The sequence below is a fragment of the Poecile atricapillus genome, chromosome 11, assembly GCF_030490865.1.
Source record: "Poecile atricapillus isolate bPoeAtr1 chromosome 11, bPoeAtr1.hap1, whole genome shotgun sequence".
NCBI classification, from domain to species: Eukaryota; Metazoa; Chordata; class Aves; order Passeriformes; family Paridae; genus Poecile; species Poecile atricapillus.
Window position 1 is genome coordinate 246,856 of NC_081259.1, and position 22,142 is coordinate 268,997.

General features: G+C 45.9%; 1 protein-coding gene across 12 annotated transcripts in view; it reads right to left on the reverse strand.

Moving 5' to 3' along the window:
- PPIP5K1 (diphosphoinositol pentakisphosphate kinase 1) overlaps window positions 1-22,142 on the reverse strand; it is a 43,821-nt gene that overhangs the window by 15,841 nt on the left and 5,838 nt on the right. For 8 of the 12 annotated variants that reach the window (XM_058846832.1, XM_058846827.1, XM_058846831.1 and 5 more), the window contains exons 6-26: window positions 21,549-21,634; window positions 21,160-21,314; window positions 20,146-20,247; window positions 19,705-19,866; window positions 18,518-18,639; window positions 17,962-18,063; window positions 17,154-17,240; window positions 16,640-16,715; window positions 16,036-16,145; window positions 15,000-15,085; window positions 14,481-14,609; window positions 12,384-12,505; window positions 11,430-11,612; window positions 10,408-10,549; window positions 9,542-9,765; window positions 8,516-8,643; window positions 7,922-8,036; window positions 6,429-6,536; window positions 5,059-5,175; window positions 4,613-4,780; window positions 3,421-3,511 (exon numbers count right to left, since the gene is read on the reverse strand). In XM_058846832.1, the coding sequence (XP_058702815.1) occupies window positions 3,421-3,511; window positions 4,613-4,780; window positions 5,059-5,175; window positions 6,429-6,536; window positions 7,922-8,036; window positions 8,516-8,643; window positions 9,542-9,765; window positions 10,408-10,549; window positions 11,430-11,612; window positions 12,384-12,505; window positions 14,481-14,609; window positions 15,000-15,085; window positions 16,036-16,145; window positions 16,640-16,715; window positions 17,154-17,240; window positions 17,962-18,063; window positions 18,518-18,639; window positions 19,705-19,866; window positions 20,146-20,247; window positions 21,160-21,314; window positions 21,549-21,634 (2,615 nt within the window). The remainder of the gene's footprint in view (window positions 1-3,420; window positions 3,512-4,612; window positions 4,781-5,058; window positions 5,176-6,428; window positions 6,537-7,921; window positions 8,037-8,515; window positions 8,644-9,541; window positions 9,766-10,407; window positions 10,550-11,429; window positions 11,613-12,383; window positions 12,506-14,480; window positions 14,610-14,999; window positions 15,086-16,035; window positions 16,146-16,639; window positions 16,716-17,153; window positions 17,241-17,961; window positions 18,064-18,517; window positions 18,640-19,704; window positions 19,867-20,145; window positions 20,248-21,159; window positions 21,315-21,548; window positions 21,635-22,142) is intronic. The other 4 variants (XM_058846833.1, XM_058846830.1, XM_058846826.1 and 1 more) reach the window with 1 other exon arrangement.

Consider the following 22,142-nt stretch of genomic DNA (forward strand, 5'->3'; position numbering starts at 1 on the left):
AGCCAGACCCCTCAGCTGGACAGTTGTACCCCAGCTGATGCAGCCTAGTATGCTGTCAGCCTTCCCTGGTGTGAGGACACATTGCTGCTTCACATGCACTCATTGCTCTTCAGGACCTCAGCTGTGTTTCTGCAAAGATCCTTAAGCCAGAGCTTCTTTGGAGAAAACACAGAGATCCTGAGCATTGAAATGTTCTTGAATAAGCTCCGGCTGAGCTGAGGACATCTGCTCCTGGGGTGACCAAAAGGCTCCTTGTAGCACTGAACTGTAGCTGCTCTCCCACTGTGACACTGCTGGTGGCTTTCCACAGCACAGACTAGCAAACATATGCCCTCAGACATAAACAAACTCTTGCCTGCAGGGTCACTGATACACAAGCCTTAGCAATTTTCCTCCTAATGCCTTAAATTGATGCAAAGTAATGACTCAGAATGAACTGGAATCTGTCGGAATGAAAATTAAATTTTGTCATACATCAGACAGGGTGATGCCTCTAATTGCTCTTCCATGGTTTAAAAACAAACAGCAACAAAAAACACCCAACAGGTTAATTTATTGCAGATAAAAATGGAACATCAGATTTTTAGGACTGTGTATTTGGAGCAACCTTGTGCTGTTAATCATTAAGCTAAGGATACCCTAGTGTTTCTGCTCTCCTGCTGCAGAGAGAGGCATTTTGCTAGTGCTTTTAAGCCAGAACAGAATTTACAAAGATGACTTTATGGACAACAGCAATTGTCTACAGTGAACTCCAGAAGACCGCTGTACCCAAAGTAACCACACACACATACACACACACACACACACACACACATCCTAAAGAACACAACGGCCATTTGGATTTAAATGTAGCAACACTTGCTAGAAATTACGATATGTGCTGGATATTTACTGTGCATTTAATTGTCATATGTTCATTCAATGTGTCAGATGTTTAAAATCAATCATTCTTGGTTTCCCTCTAGGAATCTCAGCACAAGGCTCTGTGCCACTGGCAGTGCACCACGTCTACTGCTCAAACAGCCAGCTCTGGCTGGTTTTACTCTGTTCAACCCTTACAAGAAGGGTTCTTGTAAGCAAAGAAAGGTACTGAAACATCCCTAGGCTTCTCAAATTAGAAGCACATACATTATGGCAAACAATCCACAACAATGAACTTGATGCTGCCCAGAAAGACGTGTCATGCTCCAAAGCACAGACAAAGCAAGCTGCAGCCACCTATTTTCAAAAGAGGAATTTCATTTTTTACATTACTGTAGAGGTACCATTCTAGAACATATGACAGCAGGGCACAGCTGTTGCAGGAGCTCTCTCGTGCTCCCTGCTCCTGCATGCCTACACATCTGAGGTTACACCAAGACAGATACTCCACATAGACAGCCAGGCTCTGACTGACAAGGTCAGACAACAGGAGGTAGGCTCAGCTTCAGAAAACTCAGAAACAGCAGGTAGTGCCTGAATGAACCCCCTCATAACACAGCTGCTGAGACAAGTGTTAAAGCCAAAGTTCAAGCTTCTGGAGTTCTGTATTATCTCTTAGAGAGAGAACACATTTCAAATCCTAAAGGGGAAAGAAACTAGATTTCTGAAAAACAAGCCGGAAAGGAATCAGGAAGATTCCTTAAAGAGCTTGACTTGTACAGATAAAGAGGCACAGTTCTCCATAGCAGGCCTCAGGTGAAAAAAAACCTCACAGAAACACAGATGTCCTGTGCTCAGGATCAACTGTTGTGCAAGCTGTTGTGGTACAACAGGTATCTCCTGCTCAATCCTTCTATGCCTGCACAACTCTACAGAAGAGAACGATGGCTGGGCTGGAGGTCTATGTCACAGATCAGATCTATCAGCTCCTATTCAAGGTTTTGTCCCTGCAGAGTTTCACAGGTGGGAGAGTAACCAGCACAAGTTCCCAGCAAGGCACAAGAAGCAAGATTCATGAAATTAAACCTGCCAGGATCACATCTCAGATTTTGTTGTAAAGGAAAAGTACTGCACAAAGGCGTAGAAAAGCAGTGTTCTTCTCTACTGCCAAAACAGGCATTCCTCAAAAACCTGGAAAAGGCTATAGTCCAAGGGCTGTAATATCTGCCTTCCACAGCACAGGCCTTCTGCTAGTCACACATCCAAACAGTAAAACCAGTTTGCAGTACCAATTGATGTATTCAGTAATTCTCCAGGCATATGCATCTCCTTGACTATGTGCCATTTCAGAAATTCCCATATTCATCCATAGGAACTCACAAAATAGCCACAGGTTTCTTCAAGCCTAAGGACGGCAGCTTGTCACAGCTTGCTGATTCTCGCAGTGGCACTGGGAAAGGCAGAGGTAAGTGAAATAACACATTCAAAAATTATCATGGCCAAGGCTGCTGTCCCTTTATGAAAATAATATACATCAGCCATTCCTATTTAGATTTTTCCAGATGGCTGGAAGCATAGCTGGCAGACTCCAGGGATACTTTCTAACCACTCAGAAGAAAATTCCCCTTCCTTGGTAAGAATTAGATTCCAAAGAAGCTGCTCAAAAGCGGCAAATAAATGAGCAGGGCCTTTCAGAAGTCTTTTGGCTGCAGGTTGTCCATTTAACAGAGTGATGAGTCAGAACTGCCGCAGATCTGCAGCCATGCCACAGTGCTAAGATGGTTTTAAAGAAAAAGAACGTGGGCATGACGTGAGCATTATCACCTCCTCTCTTCAAGACACAGGTTGCACAGCCATCTCTGAACCTCATGACAGCAAAGACAGTTTTTCCAGTTTCAAAATAGATCTTGCTTTAGCAAAAATATTTCAGGAAAAATTTCAACTATTCAGACATAGTTTAGGTTAGGATGACATGAAATGGAACAGTCAAGGACAGAGAATGTCAAGTGCCCTGAAATATTCTCTTCCACTGGCTACCACAAGAAGAATGGCTGACCAGGGACTTCAGCTCGAATAGAGAGCGATCAAACACTCTGCATGTGACACATCCGTTCCATACAACAGCTCTTTAGGAAGCAAAGGTAGAAATAGAACAGTCTCACACAAAGAACAGCTTTGCATATAAACTGATGTTCTGCAGAATGGAAAACACACTAGTTCTCACCTAAAATCATCACTTCCTACTAAATTGAGAAATGGTGTAACAAATGAGAGCAACACAGAAGCAGAGGCAAGCCTGCAGGTAGGCAGTTTGCTCCATACTGGAAAGGATGAAAAATTCATCTTCGGCCCCTAGCACCTGCAGGAGAAGTTTGTACACAAAAGGCACTAACTGAGACAGTCTCTACAGTGGTCTCAACAGCAGCACTGAGAGAGGACACAAAACACATAGACACATACAAGGAATTCAAGCCAGATGTGTATGTGGAGACACAGACTAATGCCCATGGAAATAGAAAGGTAAAAGTGAGTAGGCTGGTTACAGGACAGGTACAGTACCTAATCCACTTTGCTTCATCTCAGAAGACTGCCTGGAATAAGTGCTGAAGAGGCGATAACCTCCTGATTTAGAAGAAGATTCAGACAGCACCTGCAATGACATGGTGTAATTAATCATCATCATGCTCCAAGTTACCCACTGCTATCAAAAGCCTTTATACATCAACTGAAGGTAAAGAAAGGTATATCTCTCCCTTAAAATCACCATTTTCAAGAAGCACAAAGGTGCTTCCTATGCTAGGACTGTGACAGTGAATGCTCAATTTTAATTTTAAGGTTTTGTTGGATTGTGGAAGAGTGGAAATTTGAAAAGTATGATGGGACTCATGTAGTGAGCACCTTTTCTCCCAAGACTCTTGCTGAGATCCCTGGGACACAGACTTCCCTCTTTAGCAGCAGGAAATCATATCCCCTTTAACTTAGTATATGTCTATCACAAAGAGCCTTGTGAGTGACCTTGTGAGTAACATACAGTGACAGAAGACAGCTAACAAATACCTCAAACTTTAACTCTGCTGTTTTCTGGTTCAGAAAACCGATGGCAAAAATGCCTGTGAAATCCCTCTGAAAGGAGGGATAATTCCAGAGTACTCTGAAGGTAACAGTCACCTGCTGACTGTGACACTGGCCTTGTGACACAGAACAGCCTGGAAGGAGAGAGATTAGAACAGTAATATCAATTTTGTTACTTCACCAGACCAGTTAATGGGACAGTTCTAAGCCCTGACAGTTTGAACATCCTGGATGAATCCACCAGTGAGCAGGGACCCCTGATCAGTATGAAATCTTATATGGGATGGAGGAATGAGAAATGTGGAGCTGCCTTTGTGAAAGGCAAAGGCTGGAGCCTAACAGAAGGCAAAGATGTCACCACAGTTAGGTGGTGAGGTTGCATGTAATCTCATACTGGCTACACCAGTGCATCCATAGAGCATGTAATTCAAATAATACTTGTGTTTCTCAAGCATTTCTTTCCTTGCTCTTCCTCATCAGTTCCTCTGTCCTGTGTTCCTGTCCTCCCTCAATAAGGAAGAGTTTCAGAGGTCTGCCTTCCACAACATCCCTCTTTACCTTGTGCAGATCCTTTCCCAGAATCAACTCAGACTCTGCCATGTTAAAAGAAATGCCAGGAAACCAAATCCAAGCAGAAGGCCTTTGCAAGAACAAGGAAGGGCACCTATAGCATGGTTACCTCCATGGATCCCGTCTTGCGGTTCCTGACCAGTGGCGACCTTCGCTGGATGCTGACTGGCTCAGAGGGCTGTGGGGACTTCTGCCGAGCACAGTCTGGCTCATCACTGCTCTTCTTGTTTGAGAGGTCCTCTAGGCTGCCTTGGTCTGTCTTCTTCTCCTCGTTCTGCTGTAAGGAAACACTCCACTCATGTCTACAGGCCTACAGCCTTTGCCCATGTTGCCCCACAGCAGCTCCAGGCTTGGATCTCCTGCTCTGCCAAGATCACCAAGAGGCACCTAAAGTCCCAGCAGACATCCTGATGAACCCAAACGGGACACAGACATGAAATGCCAGCTCCCTGTGGGCACCCACTGCAAGGAAGCTTCTGCAGCAGGGCCGGACAGAGCAGGACAGCGCCCAAATATCCTCTGGGGTTGGCAGCTCCTGCTGAGGTGGCTGCTCACCTCTGCTGAGGCTGGCCGAAAGCCAAACCCCGTGGGAATGTTCCTGTCCTCCTCACAGCCTTTGACTCCAGGGCTGAAATGCAGCTCCACATGGAAACGCTCCTCTGAAGAGGGGTCCTGTGAACACACATAATGAAAGGTAAAGAACCAAACCCAGTTAATCCTGCCACAGCACAGGTCAAGGTCCAACCCCATCGTGCTGGCCAACACACATCCCAGGCCCATCCTTTGGAGGGAAAGCAGCAAGCATGAACAGAATGGCTCCAGGTTTGTCCCATCCAAAAGGACAGCCCTGATCAGCACACAGCTGAGGCATTCTGACTGTTGCTATTTTGGGACAACAGCCACAGGGGAGTACAACAGAATGAGGCTCTATTTATACATACACACATGGACACTCCTAAAGCCCAGCCCCTTCTGACCCACTCCTGCTGCAAACCCAGCACATGCCAGGATAGGGGAAGACTGGATCCTTCCAGGACCTTCAGTCAGGCTATTCCAAGATTCAAGTAACTCTCTCTAATAAAAGTTTTTCATTAACCTTTTTTTAAGGAAGCCAGAACTTTTACAGTTATCTGACACTAATGATATAAAAACCAGTATAAACCCACCTTGACTGACTGACACATCCACACCACTCAAGAGAGCTCTAGTCACATATTTTTTGACAAGGATCACTTTTAACATTAGAAGCTCACACCAGCTCTGTGAATACAAGGTTCTAACTCCATAAGGTGTGGGGTAAGGGGCTGCTCCCCTTACCACTACAACCTCCTGCAGCACAGAGCCAAGTCACAACGTCTGATGATCATCATGATGATCATTAGAAGCTGATCATGCAGTTCAGTGGCAAACCTAGTTACAGCCACTACCCTCAGCTCCCACATTCCAGCTGTTTATTAAATTATTCTCTTTACTGCCTGAAGATACCAGTATACACGTCCCTATCAGCACACTTTTAGAATAAAAAATAGTTTATGGATGTGGAATTTCTGGATATTTTCTAGATATATTTCAAAAATACAAATAAATTATCACTCAGTTTTATTTATTTTTTTCTACTATTCACTTGCAATTAATACTTAAAACCAGCAAATGATTTTGCACTAGGAAATGCTTTAAAATAGTCAGTATTAATTACATAAGTTCAGTATTACTGCTCAGGATGACATTCTGCTTACATATAACAAGCATTAACTGGGCCACTGCCTCCCACATAAACTAAAAACTAGTAGCTGTGTTAATGATCCATCTGTTTTTGCTCACAAGCAGCAAGAGCTCAAGTTACAGGCTTCCAGCTGAACTCATCTCTGAGGACTGTGCCTTGCAAGGGGGCAGGAAGCACTGTATCCTACTGCTCTATCTCTCACCTTGTTGTTGTCCTCGTAGAGCATGATAACAATCTGGGTCATGTAGTTCAGCTCTGAGATAGCACTCAAATAGTCCATGGCTCTCTTCCACTGCTGGTCTTTGTTTTCCTGATATATACACATAAACAGTCGCATGGGATAAGCAACAGCAGACATCTCGCAGCACTCAGTGAAATGGGACTGAGAGAGATCATCTCTCTCTCCACAAGGTAACATTGTCAGGACAAAAGCACCTTGCTTAACTTGCATGAAGAAATGACCTTGCGATTTGGTGGGGTGCTTGCAGTGAGGAGCAGCTGCACAGAGGGATGCTACAGCTGCCCCCGCCACCCATGTGCAGATCTGAGCTGCAAGCCACTGTGCCATGCTGACTGGAGACAAGCAGAGCCCACTGCAGCTTCCCAAACACAGCCATTCTCAAGCTACAGAAAGGAGCACAAGGGATGAACCTGTGCTAAATAAGGAACCAAGTGAAATGCTTTTACCTGACGCTGAATGAAAAATCTGGAGACATGCTGAACCCTTGGACTCTGCACAGCAGGGCAACCCACCCTCCAACGCTGCCAGGAAATTGTCACACCTGAAGTACCACCCATGATGCTATGGAGTGAATCACCACACTGATGGACATGAACTGAACCCTCCATTTCAAAGAACACAGATGCAACCCAATACCCCTGTGCTGGCAACACAGCATCCTTGGGCACTTGAGTCAAGGAATAAGGGAGCATCTTATTCGGTGACTGATTTAGAGGTACTTTTCCGATCACTGTCTATAGATGGGCTAAGCTGCCACAGATGCCAGAAATCTGGCTTGCTAAGCAAGCCCAAACTCTCAAGGCATTTCAGACCATGCTTAAAAATGGGAAGATAAATCAGAGAGCCTCTTGAGAAGAGTAAAGCAGATCTTTTCTCAGGGTTTGCACGCCAATTCATTCAGGAAGCAGGTGAAGAGAGAGAAAGTGAAGGGTGAGTTTGATGAATTAATCCCTAAAAATGTGTCATCTGCCACTCTGGTAAAGAGCACATCCTGAATTTGCAACCTCAAGTCTCTCCCTCTGTAAGAAAACTGACTTTATTGACTTTAAAAAATTTATATGAAGACTATAAATACAGGACCAAGCTCTTAAAATAAAGAGTAGAAGGAAGAAGTAAAGAAGAAATTCACTCATCCCCATTGCCTCATACTGCTATTCTCCTAGACAGGTGGTCTGCTCACCTGAAACTAGCAGAACAGATGTTGGAGAAAACGTGTCTCTGTGCAAGCAAGGGAGGCACTGAGGAAGAGCAATCCTCCTCCTACATGCCAGAAAGGCAGGAAGCTGCAGCATGCAAACACAGCAGAGATGGAGCTGGCCAGACACCACTGATGGATAGCATTAGTGGGAGAGCTGGCTTAAGGGGCAACCTACAAACATACACTGTCCACCTTGGAAAAGACTACTGGAAAGAAGGAGGGAGGCTTACTCTGTGAGCATTGCTGGGACACTTACATCCAGTAACCCCCCATAGCGGAAGATACTGAGCAGGGAGTGCACATGGCTCTCACTGGTGAAGTACAGCCGTGTTCGAACATGGCGACCTGGTGACAGAACTCCTCTCGAGTACCTAAACCAAAATCAGCCCACAGTTACTCGTCTGCCAATGAATTGCCACCCATCACACATTAGCATTTCTGTACACCTAATGGAATGACACAACCCCACACTGGGAAATGTCAAAGGCAGCAGGACAGAACAAACCACGAGAGCACTGGGCACAGAAGCAACAAATTTTCTGGAATCCTAATGGAGACACACAGTAGGTGGCTCACCACGCTACACTGGCCCTGTGCAGGGAAAGGGATGAGGCATCACCATCCAGCTACAATGAGTACAAGCCCTTGCAGATCTTCTGGTCAGAAGTCTCAGTGTCCCTTCCCTATCTGCCTTCTAGTTCTGGGAGGATCAACATGCCTTCCCCTTGGAGGGTCCTTCAGCGTATGCTCAGTACCTCCTTGCACAACAGTACACTCTTCTGGCATGGGAACCACCCACTGCTCCATAGCTGCCCTCCCCACCGCCAGCAGCATGCAGCACAAGCCTTACAACGGATGTAGTTTGTTGACAGACTCATCTTCATGAGTTCTCTGTAGGTCCAGCTGGATCTTTTTAATGAGAGGAAGACAAAAGCCAATTGCAATCTCCAGTTTCTCCTCCTTATTAATCCCGTATTCCTGCAGGAACAAAACAACAGATATCCTGAGCCCTGATTCTTCGCCACATCCTCACTTAAAAGGCCACTTCACTTCAACAGCCCAGTCTGCAGCACCACTGGTTAAGCAAGGACAGGAAGAGAAATGTCACTAAACACTTTTCACTCTTTTTTCCCAGGTATTACAGCAGGTACCAGACAACTGAGACTCTTCCAAGAACCCTAGTTATGTCTGGACATGACTGTCAGCATCCTTCCAACAGCTGAGAGGTGCAAGTACCACCAGCAAATCTCAGATCTCACAACATGCAAACTTATACCCTGAGCTGGCATGAGCATTAAAGCAACAACTGCTATTGGCAAAGATAAAAACTGCAGTGCTACACTGAAAACAGACAGACTGCATCTCACCAGCAACACTGAAAAACTTTAGACGACTTCTGCTCTACAGGGGCAGCTGGACCTTGCTCGCAGAAACTCATTCCATATGAATTAAACGTTGCCTGAATCAACTCAACACTAGAAACTGAACAAGTCCTAGTTTAATAAGAATAACAAACTTGTCAGAACCTTAACACAGAAATCTCCCTTCACTTCCATAATCCTGCATGTGGAGGGTGGAATGCTGCTGTAGCACACATGCAGCTTGGAGCTGTGCTGCGATGCACTACAACGAACAGGGAAAAGCTGTTGTATCAGCTGCTCATTACTCTGACCCTGCCAGAATCTTCAACCAGAAGCCCAGCCCTGCCACAGCTCAAGTTATAAATGCTTTTGGCCTCATACAAACATTAAGACAGATCTGAGAAACACTGTACTGTGATATGCTGTCTTGGGAATTTATATGCAAGAGAACTGAGACACAACACAAAGGAAAAGGGTCAGAAATTGTCATCACAGGCATCTCATACAGGCTATACCTGTGGTATGATCACATCTGCCAGGGCTTTGGAAAGCTTGAAGAGTTCAGTTGTGCCTTCCAATTTCAGTGCACAGTTGTGCTGTACATCATACTTGATGCAGTCATATATATCAGGGATCTTGCTGATGTCATAGCGCCCATTCTTCATGCGGAAATCTCGCTCCAGCTTACTCCAGCGTTGCAGCATCAGTTCCAAAGTCTCACTGTGGTACAGCTGCAGGTCTAAAAAGCAGAGAACACCAAACCACATTCACATCCTAGAGCCACAGAATCACAGAACCCTGGTTATTGCTGCAGAGATTTCAACTGACAACTGTGACTGACTTCTCCCAGCATGAAAGGGCTCCAATTCTTGTGTCACCCACAGGAATTCTAGTCTGGAAAAGCCACTGGACTGGTTGCAGGAGTTTTAGCCTGCAGCAACAGACTACTGAAATGCTTGACAAAAGTGAAGCGGTTTGCCTGGTTGCTTAGGTCTGCCATAAATCCCATGGCAGGTCCCCAAGATGCCCTTGTAAAACTTCTGCTCTGTTATTAGGAAAGCTGAGATGAGCAAATCGTGACTGAAAAACTTGCTGTTCACAGTCTCCAGAAAAGGCCTGAAAAAACACAGGCATACCCCTCCAGGCTATACTGCTGCTGTTTACATTTACTCTAAACTAAGATGCACGTATCATTTCCTTTACATGACAGCTCTCTTTAACAGTAATTGAAAGTGGAGCCTTCCATATCAATAGCACATACAGAATTACACTTTACAGTTTCTTTGCTACAGACAAACATAAGCCCCAGTGGTGTTTGGGAGCTCTGAAGATGTAACAATAAATTAATCTCTTCCATACCCTTTCCAGTTCTGCTGCTCACCTGCAGATTTTGGGTCTTCCAGACGTTTTCGTATCTGGGAGGTGAGATTCTCAATCAGGGTGAACACCTGGTTACAGACCTCAACTGGGTTCTGGATAAAGGTCATGGAATTGAGCAGAGAAGCACTGCCTGTAGGTGCTAGCTGAAAGAAGATTCCAGCAGATATTAGTCTTCTCAAAGTGGGAACATAAAACATCTACTTTTTGCAGCTGTACTGCTTTCTGTCTTGGGACAAAAGCTGTGCTCCCAGCTGAGCACAATAAGCTGGCCTATTCCTAGGAGTAGTCAAGCATGTCTTAAAATCTTCAGGATCAAACTCAGAGGGAGCAAACAACTGCTCCCATCAGATCAGACCTCCCTCTACCTACAATATTCACTCTTGTCTCATTTTGCTTCTGTGTTTGAGCAGAAGGGCTTCCTTTTAAATATGTCTTTGAGATTATAAATATGTTCCTTAAAGGACTTCAGTCTAGTAGTCACCTTTCAGAGCCAGAGAAAAACAGTATTTTGGGGACTTGCTGGAGAAGCAACAATAGTGCTTTCACTGGTTGCTGTGCTGGATGCAGCCCATGCTCTCTACTCTGCAGCTGTCCAAAGCTGACAGGACACAACTATTTGTAACCAAAAGGTCAGCTCACATGTGCACAGAGCAGGGATCTGTAATCCAGTGAGGCAGACTCCCTGCCCACAGCAGCTGGGATTGATCTGAGCAGCATGCAGGAGCTCTTTTAGCATACACAGACCAAAATGAACAGGAATGAATGAAATGAATTCTGAAGGGCAAGAAAGGCACCATGATGAGTCTTGAAGGGGACAGCAGAGCAACACTGAGGACTGTCACTCAAAGGAGGGCAAGGGCTATTAACCTGCACACTTCCATAGATACCCTGTCATTTTGACCAGAACTAATCTCCAACTGACAAAACCACTGTTCACATACCACACACTTCACATCAAACCACTGCAGCAATGCTATTCTCCTTCCAGATACAGGGAGCAATGAAGCCACACTGGTGCTTTACCTTTTCATAATCTTCTTCACAGAACTCGGCATCCTTCTGCATGATTTCGTGCAGTCGTGCCTTCACTCTGTGTTGACAGCTGCTAAGGGAATCACTGTCACTGTCCAGCAGACCATTCATGTTGGCACTTTTCACCATCTGCACCAGGATGGGGGTCAGCTCTCCTTCCAGGGCCAGCAGACCCTAAAGCCACACCACACACAACAAGGTATCAGGTCTGTGCAACCCAAGAAACAAAAATTCTGGTAGTTTCATGGCCAGAACTCAGGCAATTTAAGTGAAATCTCAACTGTCCTTGAAGGATAGCTTTACAGCAACATCCCTTCCAGTCAGAGCTGACTCTGGAATGCTTCCAAAGCTATTCAAGCAAAGGACAGCTCTGCCTGCAGCAGCCCCAGGCAACTGTTGAGCAGGCTCAACTTTTAAGCAATTCAGTTTGCCTGAAAATGTTAATACAGTGAAGGCTCTGAAGACCAGCTAAGGCCACCGCAGGATTCCCCTCGGCTTTAGTTGAAAATGAACCTGTCTTCTCCCCAGTCCCCACACCACTGCACCAAAGACAATTCACTTCCCTTTTAAATACAGCAGGCAATGAATAACCCCTCAGGCTGGACAGCCACCCCAGAAACATTCATTCTATAGGCCATTAATACACAGCAGCACATCTGGTGTCTGGCTCTAACATCAAGAACCAGCAATAATCCATACATAACTTCTTGAGTCAGACTCCTGTCCCAGACAGGACATTAAAGGTGACAGGTGTGTACAGATGGACCAGATGTTCAGTACTGCCCCATACACCTGCTGTTAGCACAGTGTACTGCAGTCAATCCAACAGAGAGGGGAAAGATCCTAGAAAAACTCCTTCTTCATCACCAGAGGTTTTCCTTTAGAACTGGCATATATTAAGAGTAATGAAGCAGAACAAACAGATGCCCAAAAGAGAAGAAAGACCTTTGCAAAAGCTGCTGCTGTCATCTGAACTCTCCCCTCGTCTGAGGCATAGATCTTGAGATCATGGCGATAAGTGCTGTGCAGCCTGAGCAAGCCACAGCCAGGGAAACCAGCATAATCACCTGGAACCAAGGACAACTCAAAATTAATACTCTCACACCTGCAAAATTACCAGCTGAATATACTAGTTTAGACAAACAAACTTCATTATAGTAACAAAGTTATGTAGAGAATTAGTCACTTGCATAAGCAGCACTTATGCTGCTCCAAAATAGACAGTTCTAGCTATGCACAAGGACTGGAAATGTAACAAAGGCTTTGCTTAACTTGGGAAAATTCACTTTCAGGAAAAAAGTGAGCATTCACCAGTCAAGTCTGATGCTGCCCAAATTCTGCAGCAAACTCTACTGAACAGCCTGTAGTAGTTCTGCTAGCCTGAATACCCTGGTGCAGAATGAAGATGCACAAAAAAAATAACTTCCTTCTGCTTGTTTTCTGAGTGAGAGCAGGTCCTGCCGTCCTCAGAACTGCAGGGAGCGCGATTCAGCAGGGAAGTTCCCAAAGAAGATCCTATACAGCTACAATTACCTTGCAGCACAAACTGCCAGTTTATTTCTCATGGCTGAATCAACCACAGGAATCAGATCAGTAATGGAGGAAAGTAACTCGTGCAGCTCTCGAGTCTGACCTCCAAAGACAGCACAGTGGTCACTACTTGCTGCTACCTGGAATCCCAGGGCAATCCTGCACAGTGCCCAGTCACACTGCGTGACAAGACTGGAACACTACTCACAGCTCTGAGCTCACAACTCAGAGAAACACCCTGACAGACAGAGACAAGCACCAGCCAGAAGTCAGATGTATGTCTTGGGCAAGCTGCCAGGCACCAAATGCTACCCAGGAACATAGCACTTCCCTGCAAAACAAGATCTCTTCCTCTCCAGGAATGACCACATGGGGCAGAAGTCTACAAAGCTGTTGTTCAGAATGACTCTCATCTAAGCACGGGGGTCACTTCCCTGGAGGAGGTTATCAGGTTGGTTAAGCATGATTTCTCTTTGTGAATCCATGTTGACTACTCACAGTCACCTGCCTATCCTTCATGCACCCAGGAATGATCTCCAGCATTAGCTGTTCCATTTCCAGCTCAGGGACTGCGCTGAGGCTGACCTGGCTGCAGTTCCCTGAGCCCTCCCCTTCTTGTCAGTTTTGAAGCCAGGAGCGACACTTCCTCTCCTCCAGTCCTCAGGCACCTCCCCCAGTCCCCAGACCCTTTCCAGGAGAATCCTTGGTGGCCTTGCAGGGACACCTGCCTGCTCCCTTGGCACTGTGGGTGCAGCCCATCAGGGCCCTTGGGTTCATGTATGTCCAGCTTGCTTAAGCGTCCCCTGACCCGATTCTCTTCAACCAAAGGTAACTCTTTCTTATTCTAGAAGGAAATCTTCTCCAATCCAATTTAAATTTACTTAATACATTTGAGATGTAATTAATTAAACTGAATTAATTAAACATACAAGTCAAAGACAAGCACATCCAATACCAGGCTCACCGGATCAGTCCAGTGTATTACTCCAGACTCAAAGGCAATCTCAGTGGTTTTTTTTTTATTTCTCCCTTTCAGCTCTTGTTGATTTGTGTGTGTATTAGATGCTTTTCAGCATCACAGAATCATGGTGGAGAAAATATGGAGAAGTTACCTCCCTATTCTCCCGTCTCAGGGCAGAATTATCTGTGTTCCAAGATAGATCTCCTCTGTTCTCTACATTTGACCTAAATTCCTTGCTAACCATTCATAAATTTTGTATTTGCTGCATCAGAATGTAGCTTATTAGAACCACCTGTCTTTTCTGAATCTGGCATATTATGTAAAGAAAGCTGTTGCACTCCAGGACACACTGAAGCTTAACAGCAGATTTCTCTGGTCAGCTTAGGGATCTTTGGGTTCAAAACCCACCTGAATTACTTAGCCCTACCATGCCAACTCAAAAGAAAAAATAGTAATCCCAGCAGAGAGCAAGAGATACCTGAGCAACCCTCACCTGGGCAGGGCGGCCTGGCAGCCATGGGGCAGGACCAGAGGCACCTGGACAAACTCACCTTGGCCTCCCGGGTACATGCAGCGAAACGCCCGCCCCAGCTCCTCAGCCTGGACTCTTCCTGCCGGGGTCAGCTCTCCACCCCACTTAAGCACCAGCAGAAGGGAGGGGGAGGACTCTCGTCGAGCTTCTAGGAGACAAACAGGTATTCACTACATCAGATTTCGTATCTGAGCTTGCAGAGGTAGAGGATGGAAGAAGGGGTTGTCATCAGCACCTTGTAGAGTGTTCTCAACACAAGCCTGACCCAAAATCCACAGGAAACAAATCAGCAAGTAGGAAATTCAGAGTCACTAGTTTTTGAAGCATAGGCTGACATTCACAAAATTGGAAGGGCAAGCCCTGTAGAGCCAGCCAGGGTATACTGGCATCCCTCCAATCCTTCCTATGGTGTGAGCAAAGATAAGATATGGGTCACCAATTCCGCTTCCATGTCCAGAGCCTTATACAGGTAGGGTAGCTGTACTCACAGCTGAACTCTGGGCATGAAGACCAGGGTACCACCGTCAGGTTTCTTTACCTTCATCTTCACTTGCAGCTTTTGGATGTCCATGAGGCAGATAGGTCAACTGAACCTTACGGTTAATGCCAGAAAAATGTCCATACCTGTCACAAGGGATGGAAAAAAAAACCACCTGAAACAAATCAACTCCACCCAAGCTTTGCCCAGAGGCCCCCAGGCAGTACACAGCAGAAGTACAGCACAGGCAAGAGACTTTCTGCTGCAGCACCCCTAGCCATGGGACATGATTTTTGTCATCTCCCCGTGACCCAGCACACACCCCTACAAAAAGCCAAGCACTTCACTCAGACAAAATTCAAAGATCAATTCCGTTGCTCTTCTACCAAGAGCACTCTGCACTGTCATTCCTCACTAGGGCTTTAAACTCTATCTACATCTTTAACAAGTGAATTGATGAGATCACAGAAAAAAACAGTCTGACAGATGCTTTGAGGATAACCACGTCTCCAATGAGAGAAAGAGCAGAGGAGGGAATCACAGCAAAAAGTCTTCCTCTGTGCTCCAGAGACATGGCCTGAACACAGACGCTGGCTGTGTGTGCTGTAGCTAGCTGCAGTCCTGAGAGGAGCCCAGGTTTTTTTTACAAGTTGTCAATACCACCATATTTTTATTTTGACTGTACAAAACCTCAGAGGACACAAACATCTTTTCATGTTTTCCAAGCTCCTTTTTGCTAAACTTTTGGCACCAGGACAACTTTATTTAAAACAAGTTTTATTCCAATTATATCAAAATGCTTCATATCAGCATGGTCCCTCCAGGACTCCATTTTCTTTCCTGCAGCAAAGAAAGCTCAGTTTTGTCTCAAGTTGTTTAGCCAAACACCAGACACACTTGTGACAAGGACCAGCAATGTTTCGATGCCAAGGAGAAAGGGTGAGGAGCATGGTGACTTTCATGTACAGTTACTAATAGGGGACAGAGGAGACCCCAGTCTCTGAGCACCCCCTGGCCAGGACACCAGCAGCACAGCTTGTTTCCATATCACATGCTCTGAGGCAAACCCATAGTGCCCCAAGATAGGAATACCTACATCTCCAAGACACTCTTCAACTGTTCCAGTTTGGATTTCCTCTCCTCAATTTCACAATCACCGTGTGTTCCCAGCTCCACCACAAGCTGCCGTGCAATGTCCAGCACCTCCTGTTGGAAAGCAGAGAGCAATTCTGCCTCAGACTCACCAGGCTGCTCCTGGCATTCCTCCTGACAGCTTCGCCCAGCATCAGATCCACTCACACTCCTCAGAGGCATATAATTCCCTAAGACACAACTTAGGCCAGACAAACTTTCACACTGCAGTTTTCTTCATCTCCATGCTGTGCTACAGCCCTGTTGAGAACCAATTGCCCCGGTGCCCAGCATGGACCCATCTGTCACCAGTGGCAGCCAAGCTGGTGTGGGCAAGCTGCATCAGGTCATCTCCATCCTACAGTGTGCGGATCAGGCCACAGAAGTTTCTGCCCTGCTCTCCTGCTGTCACCCAGCTGAGTGTGCACAGGGTGAGGAATGAAACAGGAGTATCTGAGCGACAGATGATTGCCCTTTTGGAGGTTTGCACCCTCCCAAAGAAATGCCTTGTGCCAGGATCTGTATTACCTGCATATCCCACACAGTAACCCCAGAATGTACTTCCTCACCTGTAGCTGCTCTGGTTTCTTCAGCTTCAACTTCCCTGTCTTGTAACCATCATATTTCTCAAATAATGCAAAGAACCTGAAGAGAAAACAAAGAATGCTGATCCATTTTCCACTGTTTCAATAATACAAGGAGGGTCATCCCTCCATGTTCATTCAGTCTCTGCTCTTCAGTGAGAATCAGCAGGCTGCTGGCTCTTCCCTATGCTTCAGAAATTCTGAAAAAATGAGTGTTTTTCAAAACACAACCAGGAAGCAGATACTAGCTTTCCGTTTAGTGGAGCACTTCCCCTTTCAGCACCTACCACATTTTCACTCCCTCCTCCAGTGCTCACACAGGTGTCAGGATCCTTGTGGGGAAAGGGGGCTCGTGCAACTGGTCAGAAAGTGTTTGCTTGGATGGACCAGGAAAAAGTACTACCTCCTATGTACCCAGCCCTCTGCTCCTGTTCCTGGTTTAGAAAATAGGCCTTCATCCCTTCCCAGCAGTGCAGCACCTTCTTCCCTTGGCTCTTACCGGGGATGTTTCACCTCCATCTTCATCTTCTGCTTAGGGGTGCGATCTCCATGACGGATGACTGCAATAACACAGCGAAGCTCCATCCTTGGGAAACACAAGATAAAGATGACAAATGTGCCCCTACTCTCCAGAACTGCCACCAGGAAGTAGCTTCCCATTGTTCTTTCAATTCTATTCTCCTGACAGCTGCTTTTCTCAAAAGGGGTAGAATTCTTCCTAGACTAAACCAGACACGAGTGCCATGACTACAGACAGAGTTAAAGCTCTGCAGACACTACCAAGTTGACCAGTTTCATACCAGTGTAGTAGTAAGCTGAGGATCATAAAGAAACTTTTGCCTTTGGTCTTTTAGCCTTATGTGCTAGAAAACTAGTAAGGCCAAAGGTATCAAATGAGGGGTTGACAAGCATATGAATAATATGAATATTTCAGCTAAGTGTTTCCACCTATTTCACTTGTAGCTCAACATAGACTTTCTCTATGTAGCAGCCAGATACAGCATCTGTCCTGATCTCTTCCTGTTCTGATGAAGAATTGGACCCTCTGAAAGCCATGTAAGCAGTTTCTGTAATTTCTTCAGTTACTGCTTATCTGCATTCATCAGACCTACATCTAATCTCCAACCTATCACAACTTCCATGTGCATATCTAAGCCTTTCCAAGGCATTTCAGGGCTGCAAACAGCACAGCAGCTGGAGGACGCCATGCTGCTAGTAGTTTAATGCCCTTGGACAGGGCTTTTCACACTTTGTCCCTCATGTAGCCATCCTTTTGGCATCCTTTTGAGAAAATGGCAGGTACTCACATGGTGCCTGAAGTTGTGGGGACAATGGGGATGTCTTCTGCCTCTGTTGGGATGGACCAGGGGATCTGAAACTGGGGAGCCAACTCCCTCATGATTATATTTCTGGAAGAAATCAAAATACAACACTCACAAGAAAATCCATAACCTTGGTTCTCCACCTCCTCCTATCCAGTTCTGCTGAAAGATGTGAGGACAGGCACAGAATTGCCCCCCACTTTCATTACAGAGATACCTATCACACTGTTGTCTCGTTAGACCACCCCAATGGGGTACCAGCTTCCCTCACATCACCAATACCACAACTGGACTTTGCATGCAGTGGAAAGTCCTGGAAGATACATCTAGCTGTAGACAAAGACAGCTAATGCCAATGCAGGCAGGAGCTACTGGGATTGAAGATAACCCATTCCTCCAAGAACCAAGCTTTGGCCTGCTGAACCAATGACTCACACGAACCACCCACAGACTGCTGTGACATACTGACCAGGACTCCACATTTCATTTTACTCTGCTGTGAATTATCTTACCACCTCATCAAAACCCAGATTGTTCATACCCAAGGATTTTGGCACAGTCATCATAATACTTCATGGAGTTCTTCACAAAGCTGAAGCCGTTCACATCACAAACAAATGAGTGGCCATTGGCCCGCAGGAGGTCGAACCCACACACAGTTTGCTGCAGGAGGAAGAAGAGGATAGGGGACTTAGACACAAAGGAAGGAAACAGTAGGGGAGAGCAGCTGGGGCATACACAGACCCAGCCAACACTGCCCAGTTCAGCCCTGCCCAGCTACAGCCATCCTCTGCTCCATGCCCACCTCACAGGCCCAGAACAGGTGTGAAGACATGCCATTAGTCAGACCTTTACACCCCCACTGTGTACAAAAAGCCCTAACCACAAGCCCCCAGATGAAGCCATCAGGGCCAACCCCCAACTTCCCAGAGCTCTAAGGCCTGAAACAGAGTAGCTCCTGGATATCCTGCTCTTCCTTTCAAATGCAATCATTTTGAACCAGACTGACAAGCACGGACAAGAAGTGCTGCAGACAAAGACACCCATCACTAAATGGAAAAGGCTACAAGGTAGAAAAGAGACCAAATCTGCATCAGCCCAACTGCATGGGGTGCCAGTTGCAGTAGGGCAGGAACGAAGAGCCCAGTGCCTCTTCCACTGACACTGCTGAACGTGTTATGGAATGTCATGGAAGCATACCTAGGCTCATACTCATTCTACCCAACTGTAACATAAAACATCAATTTTCACCAGAGACATATTTTTTTTAAAAAAAACCAAAAACTAAAAAAAACCAAAACCAGACAAACAAAAAATCCAAACAAAAAAAAACCAAAAACAAACACAAGTACCAAAATGCAAAAAGGAAAAAAAACAAGAAGAAAATAAGACCAAATTTTCCACATAAACAAAAGCAGGAAATTAAAAAAAAAAACAAGATGAGCACAGGTCAGATGGAGAGCAACATGCTCAGGATCCAGTATTAAATGCTCAGATGTATGTGGGACACCAGGCACCTGCCAGCCCAGAGGGCATTTGCTGCACACCCTCTTGCCTTCCCAGTCACCTCTGCCCAGCAAACTGCCACAGACAGCAGGAACAGCAACTGGCATCAGGTATGGAAGATTACCATGCCTGAGAAATGCCAGGATGACAAGTTTTAACACCAACCCTGACACAGATCAGACATTTGCAGAGTCCTGCTTGCACAGGAAAGAAAATACAGACCTTAAAGGCTACACAGACTTTACGGGCAACAAGTTTCTCCATGGCAGTCAGCATGACTGGGTAACGAATTTCCTTCCCTTCACTGTCCCGTTCCACTTTCCCATCCAAAGCAGGGGATTTGCGAGCTTCTGCGTGGGCATAGTCTGGCCCAACGGTGTACACCTGGAAATGAGTTACAACTGACATAGCCACCAAGACTGACTGCAGCTTCCAGGAGGTATTTCTGCTGCAGACACAGAAAAGGAGATGAGATGGTCTCACCCATTCCTCCTGGTGTGATCTACAGAGCACTCACTCCCCACTTTGGGACCGAAACTGCACAGTCAGCACCTCAAAGCTTAAACGCACGTTCCAGAGCCTGAGTAGGACTAAGCAGAACTGCTGAACCTTCAGCTCCCCCAGGCCTGACAAAGGAAGGCACCACTGCAGGCTTTTCCTTACCTTTACATCAGTGCCATCTGTAGGCATGAACTCCTCATAAATGTAGGAGCCTGTCTTCCTTACGCTGCTCTCTGGGGAGTACACACTGCTCCGGCTGCCAATCTGAGAGCACAGAATAAACACCTCAGGGAAGAGCACGGGGATCCTTTTCTTAGATGGAAGCAGAAAAGCAGAAGTTTCATCCCATATGAAGAGAATTTAGCGGACTTTATGGATTAGCATTGCAGGCCCCCCAGCCATTACAGCACACTTATTTATGGGGGACAAAAGAGACTAAAATGCAGGCAGCATGTATGTCATTTTCCAGGCTTTAAAGAGGAGAAAAGTTATTATAGACAATTAATTTGGCTCCAATCACTTCAAGAATATGGAACAAAAAAAGTGAACAAAAATCTACAAAGTAAGAAGCCTAAATAATATGCAAATGAAAATAAATTATGACAGGTGATAATACAACCAATTTAACTTCCTTGTAGGACCATGACTGATTTTATCAACATCAAGGATGATGTTGTTTACATTTTTAGTAAGGCTTTGGATATAACCTCAAGAGGCATACCTGTATCTTACCTAAGGGAACAATTATTTTAGGATTATTAACGGCAGATGCGTGACTGATTGGAAAAAAAGATACATCACAGCTATAACTGTTCACTGGCCCAGTGGGGGAAGTGAGTAAGGGCAGATTTCCTGTGGAATCTAGGAATAAATAACTGCTTTTATCACGTGTGCAAGCTACACTAAATGGGAAGGGCGAGAATGGTGTTAAATGTTAGGAACATAAGTTTTTTGAAAAATTCATCTTGATAAACCCAGATGAAATCAGCATGCAATTCAGAAAGGGACACAGTGCTCCATGACTGCAGGGTAAAGGTCACCACGAGGATGGGGAAGGTGAAGTCAACACTACCACTAAAATACGTCTTTCTGTGGTTCCCAGGTAGATGGGTTTGAACTTAAATTTCTAAGAAGATCTAAACTTCCTCAGCACCAGCTCTGGAGACCCCTCCTCACCTTACGGAAGAGCCGCTGGCTGCCCCCACCTGCTGACGTCGGGTAGTAAATGTACACATTGTGGTCTTCAGCACTGACTGGCTTCTCCACAAACGGCTTTGGGAAAACAGCTCCGTTCACCTCCACATGGTCCTCTCCTTCCACCAAGTTGCACTCTGAAGACAGAGCACAGCAGCAGCTCATCAGGAAAGGTGAGACAGTCCTACTGCAGAGCCACAGCCCCCTCCAGGCCCATCAGCTGGTTTTGCTGTTGGGACCTTTGCCCATGAAAAAACCCAAGAGACCTATGAGTCAGGCCTCTTTGAGGTGACTGCCAGTATCCATCTCTGCAGACTATCTTAAATAGCAGAGCCTGGGGAAATGGTTTTCAGTAGAGGTTGGACACCGACCTTCTGGTCTGTCAGGATCTCGATTAAGCACAGCATAGCGGGGCAGATCTATTCCCTCCTCTTGAAGGATCCGATACACTTCACGCCTGCAGAGGACAGAAGTGTATCATAACAGAAGTGTCAAGAAGAGTTTAGAAGGTTCTCAGTACACATCAAGGGAAAGACTTCACTCCCACTGATGAAGAACACAGTCAGATGAACACAAAAAAGCATGAAGACAGATTGCAGGTACTTCTCAGCTCTCTGGCCGAGTCCTGCTGGATGTGGGGTTTGCTTTAGTCCTTCTCTGGACACACATGCATCACAGTAAATCTCTACCTGACCTAAACAAGGATGCTCAATTATCAGCATGTGCCCAAAGCACAGCAGCATATCCAGTACACACCAACCACCCAGACACACCCTCTGGAAGAGTGCCCTGTCATGCCAAGCTGTCCAGTGCCCAGGCCTGGCAGAAGCAGCAGGAGCCTTCCTTCATCTTGTGTCAAGGGGCAAACCCCAGTTCTTTCACTAGTTACACCTTGAGATGCCTGCCAGCAGCCACATAAAACTGCTCACCATGCCAAAGACAGGGCACAAGGTTTAGGACCTGTC